Source organism: Antechinus flavipes, chromosome 2 (genome assembly GCF_016432865.1).
Source record: "Antechinus flavipes isolate AdamAnt ecotype Samford, QLD, Australia chromosome 2, AdamAnt_v2, whole genome shotgun sequence".
Taxonomy (NCBI): Eukaryota; Metazoa; Chordata; class Mammalia; order Dasyuromorphia; family Dasyuridae; genus Antechinus; species Antechinus flavipes.
Window position 1 is genome coordinate 514,028,727 of NC_067399.1, and position 17,822 is coordinate 514,046,548.

Consider the following 17,822-nt stretch of genomic DNA (forward strand, 5'->3'; position numbering starts at 1 on the left):
ATAGAAGCCTTGAGCAAACAAGAAATTGGGGGGATAGGAAGGCACAGGTGGATTCAGCCAATCAGAAAGAGTCTGGTGGTTTTCAGAAAGCCACAAACTTAAGATAATAGCCTATCCAGCCCAAACTGGTTGGGGTCAATGACCTGACTTGACCAAATCACTACTGCTGCCTGCTAATAGGCTAATTGAATATTAAACAACACACCCCAGAGGAGGAGTTTTCCACCATTTTTGAACATGGGATGTATAAGGCAAGAACATATTTAATACATATTAAGGGGAAATATGTAATGGGCGTATCAGAAAGACTGCAACCTAGAGAAAATGGACCAATCCCTTCTCTGAAGGGAGGGGCTGCATCATACCAGCAAGTATAAAGGTTCCCCCATTTCAATACTCAGTGCTCCCTCTTCCCCAAGAGGAGTGGGACCTTCCTGTTTCTGGCCAGAAACATTAAGGCAACTCCATACGATTCTTCTTTAATAAATTTTTCTTGACGTCTGATTTTCAGTGTCAAGAGTATCATTTTTAACATACATAAATTAAAAAACAATCTGCTTAACCCTAAGTGACTAACTGAATATGTATGTTGATTTTAAAAAAATGCTTATGTTAAGAAAGTCACCCTGGAAGGAAGCAAAATCCTGGAGAAATGATTAACAATTTAGCAAATCCCCAAGATCTCATTTGTCCAAAAGGATTTTATATATATACATCTAAAACTATGGCAGCAGAATGAATTAGACATATTTCCTCTGGGTTTCCCTTAGCTCCATACCTTGCAAAGATGAACACAGACATAGGTCATTTTGAAACATAAGGTGTTTTTCTAAAGCGGCATCTTAAGTGTTTGGGGTTTTTTGTTTTGTTTTTTCAATTTTGATTGCTCAGAATCAACTGCCTCAATGGAGGAGTGTCTAGATAGGGAGCCAACCATAAATAATGCTTAGAGAAATAGAAAGCAATGAATTCAAAATCATTTCAACACCCTGCCAGGCTCTGTATCCCTCTTACATTTTAGGTCTGTCCATTATTTCACTCTTGTAATTCATGCTCCTTATGGTTGTTCTCAAATTCTTGTGGAAATTTCTCTTCCTGTATAAAGTGTAAGTTAGTCAAGGGTGGGTCCCATGTTTTCTGCTTCTTTTGCTTCCCAAGATGGTGATTGCCAAATATATACTGACAGAGAACATTGGAGGACATGACAGTTTTTGACACTAAATTTTGTCTCAAGTACCAATCATCTCAATTCATTTTTCACTACAGAAAAAGGATTTAATTCTATTTCTATCTGTCCTTTCCTGTCTTCATGAATTCATGGATAGTGCCCTATGTCCAGAATAATGTTTCCCCATTGGAAATATAGCTAGCTAATTTTTGCACCCAGGGAAAGAGTGAGGTCATGGGATCTTGCCAGATTGCAGGGGAGGAAATGGACCCAGGAAAGACCCTCTTACTACTCTAATGGTTATTCAGGTGGAAGTTGGGTTAGGGGAGAAATTTGGTGGCAATCATCTGAAAGTGAGGACATACTTGCCTTTTCTTCCCTTTCCCAGCTTACCACTCTCCCAAAGGCAGCCTCAACTTGGGAAATGTTTCCTTCCTACAGTGGCTGGGAAATTTAGAGAGCATTGACAGCATCCTCCACCCACCCTATTTTAATTATCCCCTTTTCCTTCCTCCCAGTGGGAGGCTCAAGGCATACTTCCAGCTACTCACACTTCAGATGATTGCCACTAATGTTCTGCCCTTGGAACAAAACCCTAGATAAAGAAACCAAAAAGATATAGACCCTGCTCTAAAGGAGTTTACTATCTAATATGGAGAATAAAAACTTTAGAGCAGGGTCTGTATCTTTTTGGGGGCATTTGCCTAGCACAATACTTGTTCAGTCCTTTTGATGGGAACAATTAAATCTTTAAGAATTTCTCTGGCTAATTTTCAATTTTCACTAACCAGAATCTTCAGAGCTAACATTCAACGTTCCTAACATCCTAACTAATGTATCCCTCATTGAGTATTTCTCATCTCCTCTTGCCTATATAGATACCTTGTTGTCCTTCCTGGGTGAACGAACTCTTTTGTCAGTTTTTTTTTTCCTTCCCAGACTTCCCAAAAACCAGATTTTATCACAATCCCTAAGTGGAATTCACAGATGCTTTCCTCTCCTCTTTTATCCTGAGTTAAATAAGGGACTTGCAAAAGCCCAGAAGTATAGATTAATTCAAACCCATCCTTCCATTTTGTTTCTTATTCTAGAGGAGAGAAAGGGAACTGGATTTAGTGACTTCTCTCCCATCTCCCTTTCTCCTGTTCCCCATTAGCTAGCAGGTTTGCAGCTGATAATCTCTTCCCCAAGACTATGTATCTCCTCCTGCTTCTTTTAATAATTTGTTCAGTGATGTTTGACTCTGCAACCCTGTATGAGGTTTTCTTGGCAAAGATACTGGAGTGATTTGCCATTTTCTTCTTCAGTGGATTAAAGCAGAGGTTAAGTGATACAGCTAGTAAGCATCTAAGGTCAAATTTTACTCATGTCTTCCTGACTCCAGGTTCATCCTCTATTCACTGAGCCATCTAGCTGCCTCTTTTTAATAATAGCAGCTAGCATTTATATATAGCACCTTAAGCTTTTCAAAGCACTTTACAATTATCACCTCATATAACTCTCACAAGATCTCAGGGGAACTTGGTGCTATTATCCCCATTTTATAGATGGGGAGACAAGAGATGGGTAGAGGTTAAGTGACTTCTGACTCCAGGTCCAGTCTTCTATCCATCATGCCTCCTATCTGCCTTCTTTTCACCCTCTTTGTTCAATCTCATTGGTTTTCCCTACCTCATCTCCATTTCTCATTTCCTTTTTCCATAGCCCATTTCAGATGAGGAAGGGGAAGGAAATTTGATAGAATATAAGCTCAAGTATGCCATGGCTGTCAAAAAAGGTAATATGCTTTTGGGTTACACTAAGAAACGCAGCTTAAAGAGGTGATGTATTATTATATTCTGCCTTAGCCATATAGATACATTATACATGAGTGTTTATAAGTTTTATATTCAGGGTTGGGGCCAGATTTTAGGAAAGAAACTAAGTTGGGGAGCAGAGAGCAAGCAAGATGGTAAAGGACCCTGAGTTCATCCCATGACTCAGTTGCACTAACTGGGGATGTTTAGTTAGAAAAAGATTTTGGATGGGACCCACATGTGTGAAAATGTTTGTGGCAGCCCTTTTTGTAGTGGCAAGAAACTGGAAATTGAGTGGGTGCCCATTAATCAGAGAATGGCTAAATAAGTTATGGTATGTGAATGTTAGAGAATATTATTCTGTAAGAAATGACCAGCAGACTACTGGGCTTATACCCCAAAGAGATACTAAAGAAGAGAAAGGGACCTGTATGTGCAAGAATGTTTGTGGCAGGTCTCTTTGTAGTGGCCAGAAACTGGAAACTAAGTGGATGCCCATCAATTGGAGAATGGCTGGGTAAATTGTGGTATATGAATGTTATGGAATATTATTGTTCTATAAGGAATGACCAGCAGGATGAATGCAGAGAGGACTGGCGAGATTTACATGAACTGATGCTAAGTGAAATGAGCAGAACCAGGAGATCATTATATACTGCAACAATACTGTATGAGGATGTATTCTGATGGAAGTGGGTTTCTTTGACAAAGAGAAGATCTAACTCATTTCCAACTGATCAATGACGGACAGAAGCAGCTACACCCAAAGAAAGAACACTGGGAAATGAATGTAAACTGCTTGTATTTTTGTTTTTCTTCCCGGGTTATTTATACTTTCTGAATCCAATTCTCCCTGTGCAACAAGAGAACTTTTCGGTTCAGCACACATATATTGTATCTAGGATATACATGTACAGGACTGTTTGCTATCTGGGGGAGGGGGTAGAAGGAGGGAGGGATAAAGTCAGAACAGAAGTGAGTGCAAGGGATAATGTTGTAAAGAAATTTTTTTCAAAATTAAAAAAAAAGAAAGAAAGAAAGAAATGACCAGCAGGATGATTTCAGAAAGGCCTGGAGACTTAAATGAACTGATGCTGAATGAAATGAGCAGAACCAGGAGATCACTATACATGGCAACAAGACTATACAAAGATCAGTTCTGATGGATGTGGCTTTCTTCAACAATGAGATGATTCAGTTGTTCCCATGATCTAATGAAGAGATCCATCTACATCCAGAGAGGGCTGTGGGAACTGAGCATGCATTACAATTCTTGTGCAGCAAGATAATTGTGTAAATATATATGCCTATATTGGGCTTGCATATAAATTATCCTTGCATGCTTTGAAAATAAAAAGCTTCTAAGTGAAATGAGCAGAACCAAGAGATCATTATACACTTCGACAACAATACTGTATGAGGATATGTATTCTGATGGAAGTGAATTTCTTTGACAAAGAGATCTAATTCAGTTTCAATTGATCAATGATGGACAGAAACGGCTACACCCAAAGAAAGAACACTGGGAAATGAATGTAAACTGTTTCATTTTTGTTTTTCTTCCCGAGTTATTTCTACCTTCTGTATCTAGGATATACTATGACATATTTAACATGTATAGGACTGCTTGCCATCTAGGGGAGGGGGTAGAGGGAGGGAGGGGAAAAATCGGAACAGAAATGAGTGCAAGGGATAATCTTGTAAAAAATTACCCTGGCATGGGTTCTGTCAATAAAAAGTTATTTAAAAAAAAAAATATAAAGCTTCAAAGCAAAAAAGAAAAGGATTAGCTAGGTGATGTAGTAGTTAGAGCAACAGCATTCTCCCATCAGGAGGATGGGAGTTCAAATCTGGTCTCAGACACTTAACACTTCCTAGCTGGACAAGTCACTTAATCCCAATTGCCTCCAGGGGACAGGGGAAGGAAGAAAATAAAAAGCTTCAATTTAAAAAAAAGAGAGAGCGAAAGACTTTGGGTGAGGACTTATGACATCTAATTTCAAGTACCTGAAGGATTTTCACTTGCTGTTTTGACCCAGAAGGCACAACTAAGAGCCACAATTGGCAGAAGTTGCAGAGACACAGGCTCAATGTCAGGAAAAACTTCCCATCAATGAGAGCTCTTGTAAAACTGGACTCTTCTCTGGCAGTTTTAAGCAAAGGCTGGCTGAATGAGGTATGTTGTAGATGGAAGTGTTTTGGAAATGAGTCCGCCCAGAAGGTCAGCTCTAAAATTCTGATAGTCCTGTGCCAAGTGGTTCTGCATGCCTAGAATAGCATCAGCTTCTGCCCCAAGCCAAAGTGCCCAGCCCTTTTTATAAGTTACCTTTTCATCTCCTTGACATCACTGCATGATGGAAGAGAACAATTCATTGTCAACATATCAAAGCTCTTGATCAATCTGGGAAAAAAGCATCCCTATAATCCCGTCTCTGGTAAAAACCCCAGGAACAGAAGTGAGGTACCAACCAGCTAGCTGTGTCATGGGAATCTTGTGTTTGTCTGTTTCCGAGATAATGCATCACATTCCTCTGCTTTCCCCATTTTTGTCTTCTGGTTGTACTCCCGTGGCAAGCTGACCAGACAGGACCTACTTTGTGTTCTGATCAGCCTCCCATGCTTTCCTCTTGTTACAATAGAGCTAATGAGGACAAGAGACCTCCTAGCAACCAAGGGAAGGGACAGCCATTGAACTGCAGGAAATGTCAGGAAGCCCATCAGCAGTGACACGTTTGTGTCTGCTTCTCTGCCTCAGGCTGCCCTTCATTTGGCTCTGTGGCCCAGATGTGCCAACCTGTCTTTGCTCAAGAAGGGATAGAGCAGCAAGTTAGAGGCAAGGATATGGAGCTAGAGAACAGTCTGACTGGGAAAAGAGGGGGATGGCAAAGGTCAGCATAGCGCCCTGGAAAGCCACTCTTCCTTGTCAGGGGGTGAACTACTTAGGGCCAGGAAAGATTAAAAAGAGAACTAGGAAACCAAAAATGAAGAGACAAGAAGACTGAGGTGAGAAACTGTGAATATATCTTTTAGCCTGCTTCATGTCAAAAGCTGTTTAAGCCAGTATCTCTAAGCCATGAATCTTTTTTTGTTTGTTTTTATTCTTATTTTTCAGTAACAAAAGACACAGAACAGATCTTAACTTGATGCATTTCCAAAAAGTGCATTTTGCCCATCCTGCCACTTCTTGGAGCGTGGAGTTTTAGGGCAAGAAGAGGAGAAAATGAAATTGAAAGAATCATCTAAAAAATATAAACAGCCTCTTTGAAAGGTGATAAGATTTTAGTGTCCCAGTTGCCTAGGGGAAGGACAGGGCCTCTTTATTCTTGGGCACAGAAGACTTGTTCTCCAAGCCTAGAGGTCCCTGGCACTCATGCCATACAATCAAGCTTGTTGCCCTCTCATTCCCAGTCACTGAAAAAAATCTTTACCAATATTGTCCCTCCCCCTTAATCCCTTGTCCGGCTGGCCAGGGTGTCTTGAGTTTGGGGAAATGCGATTTTTAGCTCGAGAGAGCATCATTCTGGGAGTGAATCACGACTACGTGGAAGCCAGGTCTCAAAGTGCTTGCTTCCCTCCGGCTCCCTGGAGCCCAGGCCAGGGTCTGGGGTAGGGTACCAGTGTACGTAAGCCCGGGTTTGTGAGTCATCAGTAGGTGACGGTACTGGCGATGGGAGACCCGAGATGGATGGGAGGGCACGGGAGCATCGGGGCAGAATGCACTGGGCGGGCGCGAGGCTTTCTGGGACAGCAGTCTACGGGGCTTAACTACCAGCCACCACCCTGACACGTTCTTCATCGGGCAGCTTCCCTAATCCCCCAGCCTTCGGAGGGGGGAGCAAAGAGCAGATAAATCCAGTCCATGCGTCTCCCATCTCCCCAGAGCCTGCACCACGGAGTCCCTGAGAACAGGCAGGGGCTGGCCCCACACCAAACCTTACATGGCAACGCCAGGAGGCAGAAAGCCCCAGAGTCTGGGAACTTTCTTCTCTTCCACAGGCTGGGAGGTTTGCTGCGTCCCCTGGCTGCCCCTGTAGCTTTGGTGGTAGAACACAGGTCCCACTCCCCTTTCCCCCAGGAGCAGTTAACACCGCGCGCGAGGGACAAAGGTAAGAGTCTGAGCCCTCGGCAGGTCTTTGCTTTCTCCTAGTTTTTCTGAACGGGAATTCTGCTTGGGTTTTGCAGGTGTATCCACAAGGGAAACTGGGAAGCTCTGAAGGAAGCAGCCCGTGCAGGGACATGACTGTGTGTGTGGTTGTTATTTTGTCATATTGCTGTTCTCAGACCTGAAAGGGGGACTAATTCTTGGCTCTGAGGGTGCTGTAGTTTAGTTGCTCACTGCATGAGAATTCTTCTGGTACTGAGAAAGATCCCTCTCCCACCCAAACGGGAGACCATCCTCTCTGGGGCTTTAGACCCCCAGGCCATCCTCCACCTGCCCTGGGAGCACCCACCTGCCCTGCCTTCTTTCCTGTATCCCTCACTTCCACCCCAATGGGCTCTCCACTGCCCGCTGCCCGGGAGGGGTGGGACTGCTGGAGCCTGGGAGCCAGAAGCAACGGATGGAAGCGGCAGCTCAGACGTAGTTGGCAGTGCCATGGTGAGCATTGATCCTCTGCATGTGGCAGGAATGGCAGAGCAGGTGTCCGTCCAAGGGGAAGCAGCAGCAGCCCTCCTCATCACTCAGCTGCATCCGACAGTCCTGGGGAGCAAGGGCAGAGGTCACCTCTGCCCAGGGAGACTCGGCCGGGGACCTCCCAGAGCTTCCAAGCTCTCCCCCACCCCAGGGAGTGAGGCTTCCCAACTTCCCAGACACAGCCTGGGTCGGTGCTCCTGCTGAACACCAGGTGTCGCTGCTGCACCAGGAATGCTGGGGTGGGTATCTCCCGGGAGCTGAGTGTCCCTCCCCCATTATTCCAGAAGGGCAGAAGGGGAGGGTGGGGGGGTGTCACAAAACAAGGAAGAAGCCTGGGCTGTCAGAGTCCTGGGGATGAACTCCCCGGTCTGACCGGAGTTCATGTCCAAGCTCTGTCACTAACTGGCTGTTGCGCCTTTGGAGAAATACTCTACCTGTTCAAGACTCAGTTTCCTCATCTATAAAATGGGGACTAAGCAATTGTTCTTATTCCACCTGGCTCATGGCCTTGTGGAGGGGGAAGAACCTTTAGGCTTACAAAGTACCATGAACATGTGAGCACTCTATAATCTCCTCCCCAATTCATTTTGCCCTTTCCCCAGGCCCGCACTCACCTCGCAGTGATAGCACTCAAAATGGTAATCTCGGTCCATGGATATCACCCTCACAATCTCCTCACAGCCCTGAAACAAAAGGCAAACCCCCCAACCACACAGGCAGGAATGAGGCTATTGGGCCCACCCACCAGCACACAGCTGCACAGACTGTGAGGTCACACAGGTGCTGGCTGCCCTCAGCACTGTGAGGTGAAACACACCTGGGGGGGGGGCTGCTGCACCCCCACCCCCAGCTGAGCTCCCCGAGCCCACCTTGGGATCTGCCCCCTCTGGCATCCTGAGACTACCCCCTCACACAGTCCTGCCTTGTCTACACCAGGAAGGCTGGGGAAGGGGAGACTGAGCTTGGTCAGAAAGGCAGCCTCAGCCTGAAGGGGAGAGAACCCCAGCTGTGGAAACAGTAAGATCGGATGGGTCGGAATTTCTCTAGGAACTTTCTTGTTTGTGACCTCAGTTCTTTCTCCGCCACCTGCCATCTAAGATATGAGTGCAAAAATGCTCTCCTCCCAGGCCTCTTCTGAACCTACTTCAGTGTGGCCAGATCAAGGTTTCTGTGACATATTCCCTAATCAAGGAGGAAGGGGGTCTTAGCTGAAACCGTTTCCAGGAAAGAAAACATGTATAAATGAGTGTCTTGTGCTTTTAAATATGAAATGCAAAGCTACCAAGGAATCATCATGAAATCTTTCTGATTGAACCGAATGAGTGCTTGCAGAAGATGTTTGGGGCTGGGGAGAAGTGATGGAGGGAGATAGCCTAAGTTATAGGTCTTTCAAAACACTAACATCAGCTCTACCTACTTGTCGCACATAAACCCAGACATACTGACCTCGGACGGGAGGATGGGTTGGCCACAAGCAGCACATTTGGGGGCATAATTTCTGGAATAGATAAGGCAGAGGCAAGTTCAAATTGGAAACATATCTTCGGCGTCCGAGAACCAGTCCTAAATCAGTCCCTGGTTCCGTCTCCCCCAGCTTCCCAGGTAGAACTCACTTGTGGTAGTCGGTGACACAGTACACCTGGTTGGAGAAGTCCACAGTGAAAGGTACGCCATCCAAACACTTGTTGCAGACAATACAGCGGAAGCAGCCTGGGTGATAAGATTTTCCCATTGCCTGCAGGATCTGACTCAGTGGTGGGAGGAGGGGAAAGGAATGCTATTAGTGTGGATGTGAGCCCAGAGTTGTGTACCATTCCATCCTACCAGGTACCAACTTCCTTCAGCTGCAGTTTTCGATATTCTTTCCTTCTAGTTCTTCCCTAACCTCTTCTGTTTGTTCCAATACGCATTTGTTAAGGATCAGCACAGTCTCTCTCTCTCTCTCTCTCTCTCTCTTTTTCTCTCTCTCTCTCTCTCTCTCACACACACACACACACTCACTCACACACACACAGAGCAAAACATAGTGGAAAGATATGAGAAAAATCATAGAATATGAAGCCTGAATGAGATCCTTATAAACCACCAGATTCAATATCCTCATTTTACAGATGAAGAAACTTAGAAAGATTCATTCAGTGACTTGTCCAAGATCCCAGAAGTCTCCTGATTGTCATCCTAGTGTGCTTTTCACTATACTACAGGCCAAAAAAAAAAAAAAAAGATTTGAGTTTTTAAAATAAATTTCTGAGTTTTGTATCTCTTTAAACAATTTTTATTTATTTAGCAAGACAATTGGAGTTGAATGACTTGCCCAGAACTAGTAATTGTTATGGGTCAGAGACTGTATTTGATCTCAGGTCTTCCTGTCTCCAGGACTGGTGCTCTAACCATTGCATCATCTCAAACGCAGGAATGGTCATAAGCTTTTCCCTTGAAAAGCTAACTTTATGTTACCTGAATGTGTTTTACACCTCTACAAGATTTATAATGTCAAATGTCAAAGAACAGGGAAAGAGTAAGGAATTCTCCCAGACACCAGGCAGAGCACTTTTGCACATAATAGGAGTTTAGTAAGTTTGCTCAGTAAATGACCTCAAAGAATTTATAAAGTTTTCATATATATAGAAACCCTACAGAATGTTAGGAAATCAAATTTACATATGTTGCAAAGACTCCAAAGCCACTAGAGATTAGGGAAGGAAAAGATCAGTGTTGGGATTAGAGAAAGTTTCATAGAAGAAGGGTCTCGATTTACACCTGGAAGGATGGAGTTGGACATAAGTGTTGGAGAAAGAGGAGAGAAAAGGGGAAGTTATTGCAGATGGGAAGAAAGAGGTCCAAAGATGCACAGAGTGTGCCTTCAGAGTACAAGAAAAAGATAAGCCTAATAAGATCATGTTTTTATGTTGAAGAACAGGGGAAGATAAGATTAGATAAAGCCAGGTCATGTACTGGAGGATTTTTGAGGACCATGCAAAAGGTAGCTATGATAGGCTTTGGAGAATTGGGAGTGAAATGGAAATTAGTTTTTAGAACTGCAAAGGACCTTAGAGGCCATCTAGCCCAACCTATTCATTTGGCAGACAAGGAAATTAAGAGGTAGAGGGGTTAAGCGGTTTGCCCCCAGTCACGTAGCTAGTAAATGTCAGAGTAGGATTTCAATCTAGGTCCTTTGATTCCCAATCCAACATTCTTTCCATTGTACCACACTGAATTACAGGAAAGTTTATACTGTCTGCACCATGACTTTCCAAGTTATCCCTGACTCTTCAGTCTCGCTTTGCCCTTGATTCTATCTTGCCTCCTCCTAAAACATTCTATCAGTAATAGCTTACTCTTCAGTTAAATTTTCCTTACCTTCTCCAAGATCAAGTGACCACAGACACAACATTTTTCTGCCGCTTCCTGGAACCCTGAAAACTAGAAGAGTAGGAGCCGGGGAGGGGGGGAGAAAGAGAAAAGGCTGTCATCAAACCAAAACTGATATGAGCACAAGGTGAAGGGACTTAATGAAGGGAACCCCTTTCATGGGCAAAGAGGAAGGGATACCAGTGGGGGCCAATTCTAGATATAATGAATAAAAAAATCAGTCCTGACTCACCAAGTAATCCTCCTCACAGTAGACAGAGCCATTGACACTGTAGAAGGCTTTGCATCGAAGTGTCCTCCCTGGAGTCCAATGAGAACAGAGGTAAAGAGGAATGAAAATTTACAATCCCAACTTTCCTCAGGACCCAAGAGGCATCTACTACTACCTCTTCAGGAAAGAAGTTCCTCCCAGAAAACAAAGAAAAAGACTTTCAGTCTTTTACTCCCTCCCCCACAGCCTATAAGCCATATATTTCATGATCTAATTTTTAGTCACCTTGCTAGGCTCAAGCAAAGCCACCGACCCAACTCCTAAAGCAACAAAAACAACATTATCCCTAAGCCTTCCACGAAATCCCACTCTTCCCTCAGTCCACTTCTCACCTATGCTCCCTAAAGATACCCAGATGGCACATCTAAATACAGCAAAAAAGGCCAAGGGTCAGAAAGGCATGAGTTCAAATCCAGTCTCAGGTACTTATTAGCTGTGTGACCCTTGGCAAATCACTTAACCCATTTGTCTAGGAACCCTGACTGTAAAATAGGCACGACCTCACCCACTTTCCCAGGACTGCTGTGAGGATCAGATAACACAAGGCCTGTGAAGTGTTTAGCACAGTGCCTAGCACACAGCAAGTGCTTAATAAAGCGCTTGCTTCCCTTCCTCTCTTCGAACAATCCTTTCCTCAAATCTCTCCTAACCCTTGCTTTCTTGGGCAGCAGCGTCACATGATCAGCTTGAGATACTTTTAAAAGTACCTATTGCACATTACACTGTGCTGGGAGTTGTATAAAAAAGAATGACAAAGTTCTCATCTTCTGCTCCTGTGAATTGCTCAGTCCTGGGCCCATCCCCTTAGTTAACTCCCTCCTGGGGCTGAACACTGGTGGAGGATCCAGGGACACTGGAAGCAGGACAAAATGCTTTGGAGGCAAAGCAGAGTGTTCCCTGATATCTTGGGCAGTGCCCTTGATCTCAGCAACCCCAACTTCCCCAAAGATCAGCTACAGTCCCAGGATGCGCCCGGAACGCTCCCATGATTTCCTTTAGCTCCATCAGCACCTCAAGGGTGGGGGGAAATGGGGGGAAGAGGACTAAGACAACTGAGAGACCCCCAAAGCAATAATGAGCATATTTTCCACCTTTGCTATCTTCCCATTAGTTTCCATTCATGTTCATTTAAAAACATCTGAAAACTAAAGAGAAAAACAAAGGGGGACGAGAGTTGTGGGCAAAAGTACAAGCTGAAAATAAGATAAAGTCTGAAAAAGACAAGAACTGAGAGTCAAATGGGAGAAGAAAGGGAGAAGAAGAAAGGGGAAAAAAGAGGGGCAGTCAGAGCATCCGACAGACAGAGATAGGAGATTAAAGGTTTAGAAAAGGAATCAGAATAGGAGACCAGCAGTGGAGGGGGTGGCGAGGGAGGGCCGGGGGAGTCAGTGCCGCCAGGGAGCCCCTGCACAGCCTCCTGAGCTAACAGTGGGCATTCCTGCAGCGTGATGTCATCAGCTTGGCACGGCCCAGTGGCCTGCGCTCCAGAGAGGTGGCTGAACTCTGACCAGCCAAGAGAAAACCCCTCTCCCCGCTCCCCCACAGCTCCCCATTCCCCAGGCCCGCCCCCCTCCCCTTCCACATTCCTGTCTTTCACCGTCGCCCCAGGCAACTTGGCTGCCCAAGACTAAACCCCACCAAGCATAGGGCTGCAGGCCCGGACCCAGAGCTCAGAGCCCAGAGCCCAGAGCCCAGGCTATGCAGGCAGAGAACACAACAGAGAAAGAGGGAGGGAGGGAGGGAAGAAGAGAAAGGGAGACAGACATGAGAAAGGAGGGAAAAGAAAAGGAGGATGGCTGCCCGAAGGAGAGGGGGGAACAGCAGGAAAGGAATGGAGGGAAGGGGAAGCCAACCACCTGATGCAGTGAGAGAACAGAAAAAGAGAGGGAAATAAGGAAGACCCGCAGGCAGAAGAAAAAGAACTAGTGCTAGATACTTGGTAGCTGCCCCAATGCTTTCCAGGAGAAATTCACTGCTCAGAAGCTCTTGCGGGGCTCTCCTCCCCGTCCTACCCCAGATGCTGCCATTGCTTCTGAGACCCTGCTACCTGCCCCGTCCATACTTGTCTGGGGGAGGGCTTCACTCACCACAAGAACAGCAAACAAAGCACTGGGTATGGTACAGACTGTCCAGGGCCTGGCAGGCATTGCTTTGCCCATAGATGCCCTTGTTACACTTTATACATGTGCCTGTGAGGAGAAGAGAAAAGACAAGTCGTCACCCAGCATCCTTTCTCTTGGCATTCCAATAACAGACCCTTCTCCCCTTTCCTCTCCCTGTTGGGCACAGGGAAAAGACCTGAGAAAAGGGGGGGGGGTTGGTTTTACGGGCTCTTCCTTCCTGGGAAAGGGCAGAAAGTCTTGCAAACGCTGAGGAAAAGCAGAGCCAGCCGCGCGAGGACTGTGCGCTCATTAAATACACCGCTTGAGTTTTGACATGCCCAGAGAGACAAGAGAGACCTTCCAGAAGGCGTAAAGTCGTCCTACTTGGGGAGAAAAGGCCGAGATGTAGGGAATTCCAAACAAAGGTGGAGGGTACGACAAGGTGGTGAACTCGGGACAATTCAGAAGGGCTGGGGCAGAAGTCATCGGGGAAGGTTCCAGCAAGGATTTAGGGCAGGAGCTGTCTCCTAATAGTTTATCCAGGTCTCAGTTTCCTCATCTGCAAAATAATCAGCTGTGTCCAAGGTCTCCCACATTCTACGAGTCTTCAGAGTGGGCAGTTTTTTTGGCTAAGGAAAAGGGCACAAAGGCTGGAAGACAAGAAGCAGCCTGGTGGGTAGGGGGGAGACAGTGAGATAAGCCTGTGTGGATGGGAGAATGAGAAGATTAGGGAGTAGTAGAAAATAGGGCTGAAGAGTCAGGAGGGGACTAAGTTTACAGAGAGACCTCCCTGCCGTTTTTCCATTTTCTTTTTTCGGGTGAGAGAAAGGGGCTGAATGCCTGCAACCCTCCTGGGCATGGGGGAAAACTTATTCTGGTTCTCTCTCACCCATGTCCGTCTCCATGCCAAGCCTGTGGAAGCTTAGGGCCCCCAGGTTCAGAGGCAACCCCAGGAAGAAATCAGCTCTGAATGGGACCTGGGCCCGCTCCTCCCCCTGTGATGTGGCGTGCTCCTGCCCAAGCACAGCCCTGCGACCTGCAAGTTGAGGCCCATCCCAGCCCGAGCCCAGGGGCTTGGGAGCCTCGTGCTGCAGCTGCAGCAACTGATGGGCCTGGACCTGTTTTGCCTCCACCCTATAGCAGCTGGGCAAGGATACAGCTAGGGAAAAATGGGCCAGGAGCAGCTACCGGGGAGAGGGGGCCCCTCCATAGGGGTGATCTTACAAGGTGCATGGGGAAGGGGGAAAAGGGAGTCTTCAGGGGGAAAGTAGATCAAGTGCCCAGCGTAAAGAGAGATGAGCCTCAGCCTCAGGGCTCTGAATACCATCCTCCCTGGCAGGGAGAATCATGCCAGTGCAGCCGTGCCTCAAGGAGCCATGTGTCAGAGCCACCTCACCAGGAAGCCTTGGAGATTATGGGAAACAGGGAGTGCACTCAGGCTTGCTCACTGCATCGCACTCCTAACACCCCCACCCCCACCCCTACTGCTCCTCAGTCCTTTCTGGGTTCTTCCATCATTTTCTGGGCTCTTTCTGCCTAACATCCACCTTCCTTGGGCCCCCAAAGCAATACCCCAAGAGGCCCTGCCAGGTGAATTCTGCCTGCTCGCTGTAGAGCACTCTCCAGATCAGGAATCAGATCCTTTGCTTTCCTCTCAGCCCCTGGCTTGGAGTGGGGGCTGGGGATGAGCTCTGTAATGCCCTCCAAGCCAGCTAGGCTTCAAGTTATCCCTGGAACCCTTCTCCTGGATCTCTTTCCCCCGCAGTGAGGTAGAACCCTCAGAGTTCAAATTGGGGCTGGGGGTGGGGTGGGTGGAGAGCTGTGGATCAATGACAATGGAGGCAGGTGAGAAAGAGAAAAAGACCACATTCACAGGACCAAGAATGAAACCTTAAGTAGAAAAATTGCTAGGGGACAAACCCCCCAGTAGATAAGAATGCAAGCAAATCATATGCAAATTCAAGGATTCAACATCTGAATGTGATCCCTCGGCCTGAGTCTCACTGGTCTAGGCGTTTGCCAGCAAGGTCTAACATTTTCTAGGAGCATCCTCAAAGCAAGTGTTTTTCTTAGCAGCAGACAAGCTCCTTGAAGTCAGGTTCCACACTAGGGTTTTTCCTCAGCTAGGCAGAAGATAGACTTCAGTCAATACCTATCTGCTAAATTAAACTGGAGGGGAAATCTTGAAGGAAACAAAAGGGTCCCCAAAGCACTTGGGAAGTCTAGAGGCTCAGGCTGAGCCCTAGGGGTGGGGGTGGAAGGTTGGATGGGAATAATGGAGGCTTCTGGTCTTTGGGTCCAGCTGCAAATAGAGACCAGTACCCAGGGCCCCTGCCAAGCTAGTAGTTGCTAGCAGTCACTCCGGGTCACTCCCTCAAGGATGATGTGTCCTAGGTAGCCGTCCCCGTGGTTCTCTGCTCCTGCCCTGACCCCTGAAAGGTGGGGACAGGTGGGGGGAGTATGTATGAAGTTGGCACTGCCAGGGCTACTTACTAGTAAATGCTTGAAGTCTGAAAGCAGGCTAGGTGGGGCAGGCACCTGGGTCCCCGTTCCCTCCCCAAGGCACTCCCTCCAGCTTCACTGGCTCCATTTCCCCGACGGGCCGCAAGGCGTGTGCGGAGGAAGGCACCCCCCCTCCCGATCCGCCCCGCCTCGCGGGCACCTGGAGCGGGCCGGGCAGGAGCCAGCACGCAGCCTGCCCTCCCCGCCCCCCACCCCCCTTGCATTCCCCGCATTCCTGCGGGCGGAGACAGGGGATGGGGTGGGGGCAAGGCGGGCAGGCGCCTGCTCGGGCACGGCCAGAAAAAGGGGAGCCAGGATGGAGGGGGTGGAGGGGCTCCGTTTACCCCACTCCTGCCCTGTTCCCCTGAAGCACCTCGGGCGGCCAAAAGAATCAGAGGTGTGACCGCTTGGCGGGTGGGGGTGAAGGGGACTCACTGGATGACTTGGGGACCTGGAGATGTAAAGAATTCGGTATTCTGGTCCATCAGAAACTGGACTAAGGAAGAGGCCTCTGCTATCCACTGCCAGTCTCTTCAACTTAGATCTGGGGAGTCAGCCACACTCCACGGTGCTGGCCCTCGGGCATCTTATCCCTCCAACCCCAATCCACCCTTCCCCGCCCTCACTCACCGAAGTAATCCTCCTTAGACTCAAGTTCCCGAGCCCGACCCCGGCCTGCTTCCAGTGGGAAGGGGCCAGGCGGCTCTTCAGGCCCCGAGGATTCGATACCGGGGGGCTCCCCGTGGGCGCCTGGTTCCCGCCCTCCGGTTCCCACAGCTAGCCGCAGCAATGCTGCTAGCTCCTCTGGGTAGCGGACGCCTGCCGCGCAGTCCCCATAGCCGGTCACAGAATGTCGTCCAGGCTGCGCCCCTCGCCTCTCTAAGGGCCCAGTCGCTCCTATCCCAGCCCCGGCCAGGGCCCCGGGACTGCCAAGGGCCGGTGGGTACGAGTGACGGCTCTCTTGAAAGCCAAAACCCGTGGGTCGGTGAGAGCAAAGCCGGTCTAAAGCAGCATGGAGATCGGGGTAGGCGGAGGGAACACCTCCCGAAGGAAAGCCTGTAGGAGCTCCTGCGAAGGGAGGGCCAAAGGAGCACGGCCCAGTGGGCAGGGGGCTTCCGTGGCGCTGGTCATAGCCCATGCTGATGCCACTGGTTCGGTTGCTGCAGGGCCGGCTGCCACCAGCTCCGCAACTCCCCGCCCCGTCCAGGAGAAGACTGCCTCGGGGGCTAGACGGCTTGCTGGCATCGCTTGCGGAGCTGCTGGCGAAGCTAGAACGCGGGCTTAAGGCGGGGGCCAGGGTCTCCAGACGCAAGTCGGGGAGCAGCGATTGGGGTAGAGGCAAGGCCCGGGGCTGGGGCGCCCCGCCGGGGAAAGGAACTTCATAGCGCGGCGCCTCAAAGGAGTAGCGTCGGATTCGCTCAGCCTCCAGGGGGCCTTGCTCGCGGGTTGTTTCCAGTGGCTCATCCCCAGATTCTCCAAGAGTTCCCCGGGTCCCTGGCTTCCTGGGGCCCCCGGACCCGCTCGATCGCCCCTTTCCAGGAGAAGGGGTTCCATCGGACCCTGACCGGCTTGACTCCCCTTTTCTGCGGCCAAACTTGGCGCTGCCGGAGTCGGAGAGCTTCAGCTTTTCCAGCAGGCGGCTAGCTTTCTCTCCCAGGCGCTCCATGCCCTCGGGTCCGGGGCTTCGAGCCCCCTCCTAGCCCCGGCCCCTGACTGTGTTTGGGCTGCTTCCCTCTCTCCCTGGCCACAGGAAGCTAGATCCCTAGGAGCACTGGACTGGCACGGGGGCTCAGCTGGCGGCCCGGGTGCCCGGCGCCCAGGAGCCCACAGCATCCCCTAGGGAGAGGGGTACAGCTCCCTGACCCATCAGGGAGTATACGGGGTTGGGGGAATCTAAGGCTGCAGCTGCTCTACCCACCAGTCTATCTGTTCATCAGTCTGCGGGCTGGTCCTGCCTCCCCCAGCTCCCGGATCCCTT

General features: G+C 48.5%; 2 protein-coding genes across 2 annotated transcripts in view; both read right to left on the reverse strand.

The window, feature by feature from the left end:
- Positions 1 to 7,508, reverse strand: part of HAUS4 (HAUS augmin like complex subunit 4) — a 38,608-nt gene extending 31,100 nt beyond the window's left edge. Inside the window, exon 1 of the mRNA XM_051980454.1 lies at positions 7,416 to 7,508. The gene's annotated coding sequence lies outside the window, so the exon portion shown is untranslated. The remainder of the gene's footprint in view (positions 1 to 7,415) is intronic.
- AJUBA (ajuba LIM protein) lies at positions 6,043 to 17,822 on the reverse strand. The gene is made up of 8 exons (XM_051980449.1): positions 16,475 to 17,822; positions 13,328 to 13,429; positions 11,202 to 11,269; positions 10,958 to 11,020; positions 9,211 to 9,341; positions 9,044 to 9,095; positions 8,212 to 8,280; positions 6,043 to 7,663 (listed from the first exon to the last, which is right to left on the reverse strand). Exons 1-8 carry the CDS (start codon positions 17,508 to 17,510, stop codon positions 7,538 to 7,540), a joined length of 1,647 nt encoding a protein of 548 aa, XP_051836409.1. The 5' UTR covers positions 17,511 to 17,822; the 3' UTR covers positions 6,043 to 7,537.

Excerpts from the sequence above, each read along its gene's own strand:
- AJUBA (XM_051980449.1), bottom strand. The coding sequence starts at position 17,510 with ATGGAGCGCCTGGGAGAGAAAGCTAGCCGCCTGCTGGAAAAGCTGAAG. Across the intron at positions 11,270-13,327 it reads CTTTGTTTGCTGTTCTTGTG|GGAGGACACTTCGATGCAAA; the intron begins GTGAGTGAAGCC and ends ATTGGACTCCAG. Across the intron at positions 11,021-11,201 it reads ACTGTGAGGAGGATTACTTG|TTTTCAGGGTTCCAGGAAGC; the intron begins GTGAGTCAGGAC and ends CTACTCTTCTAG.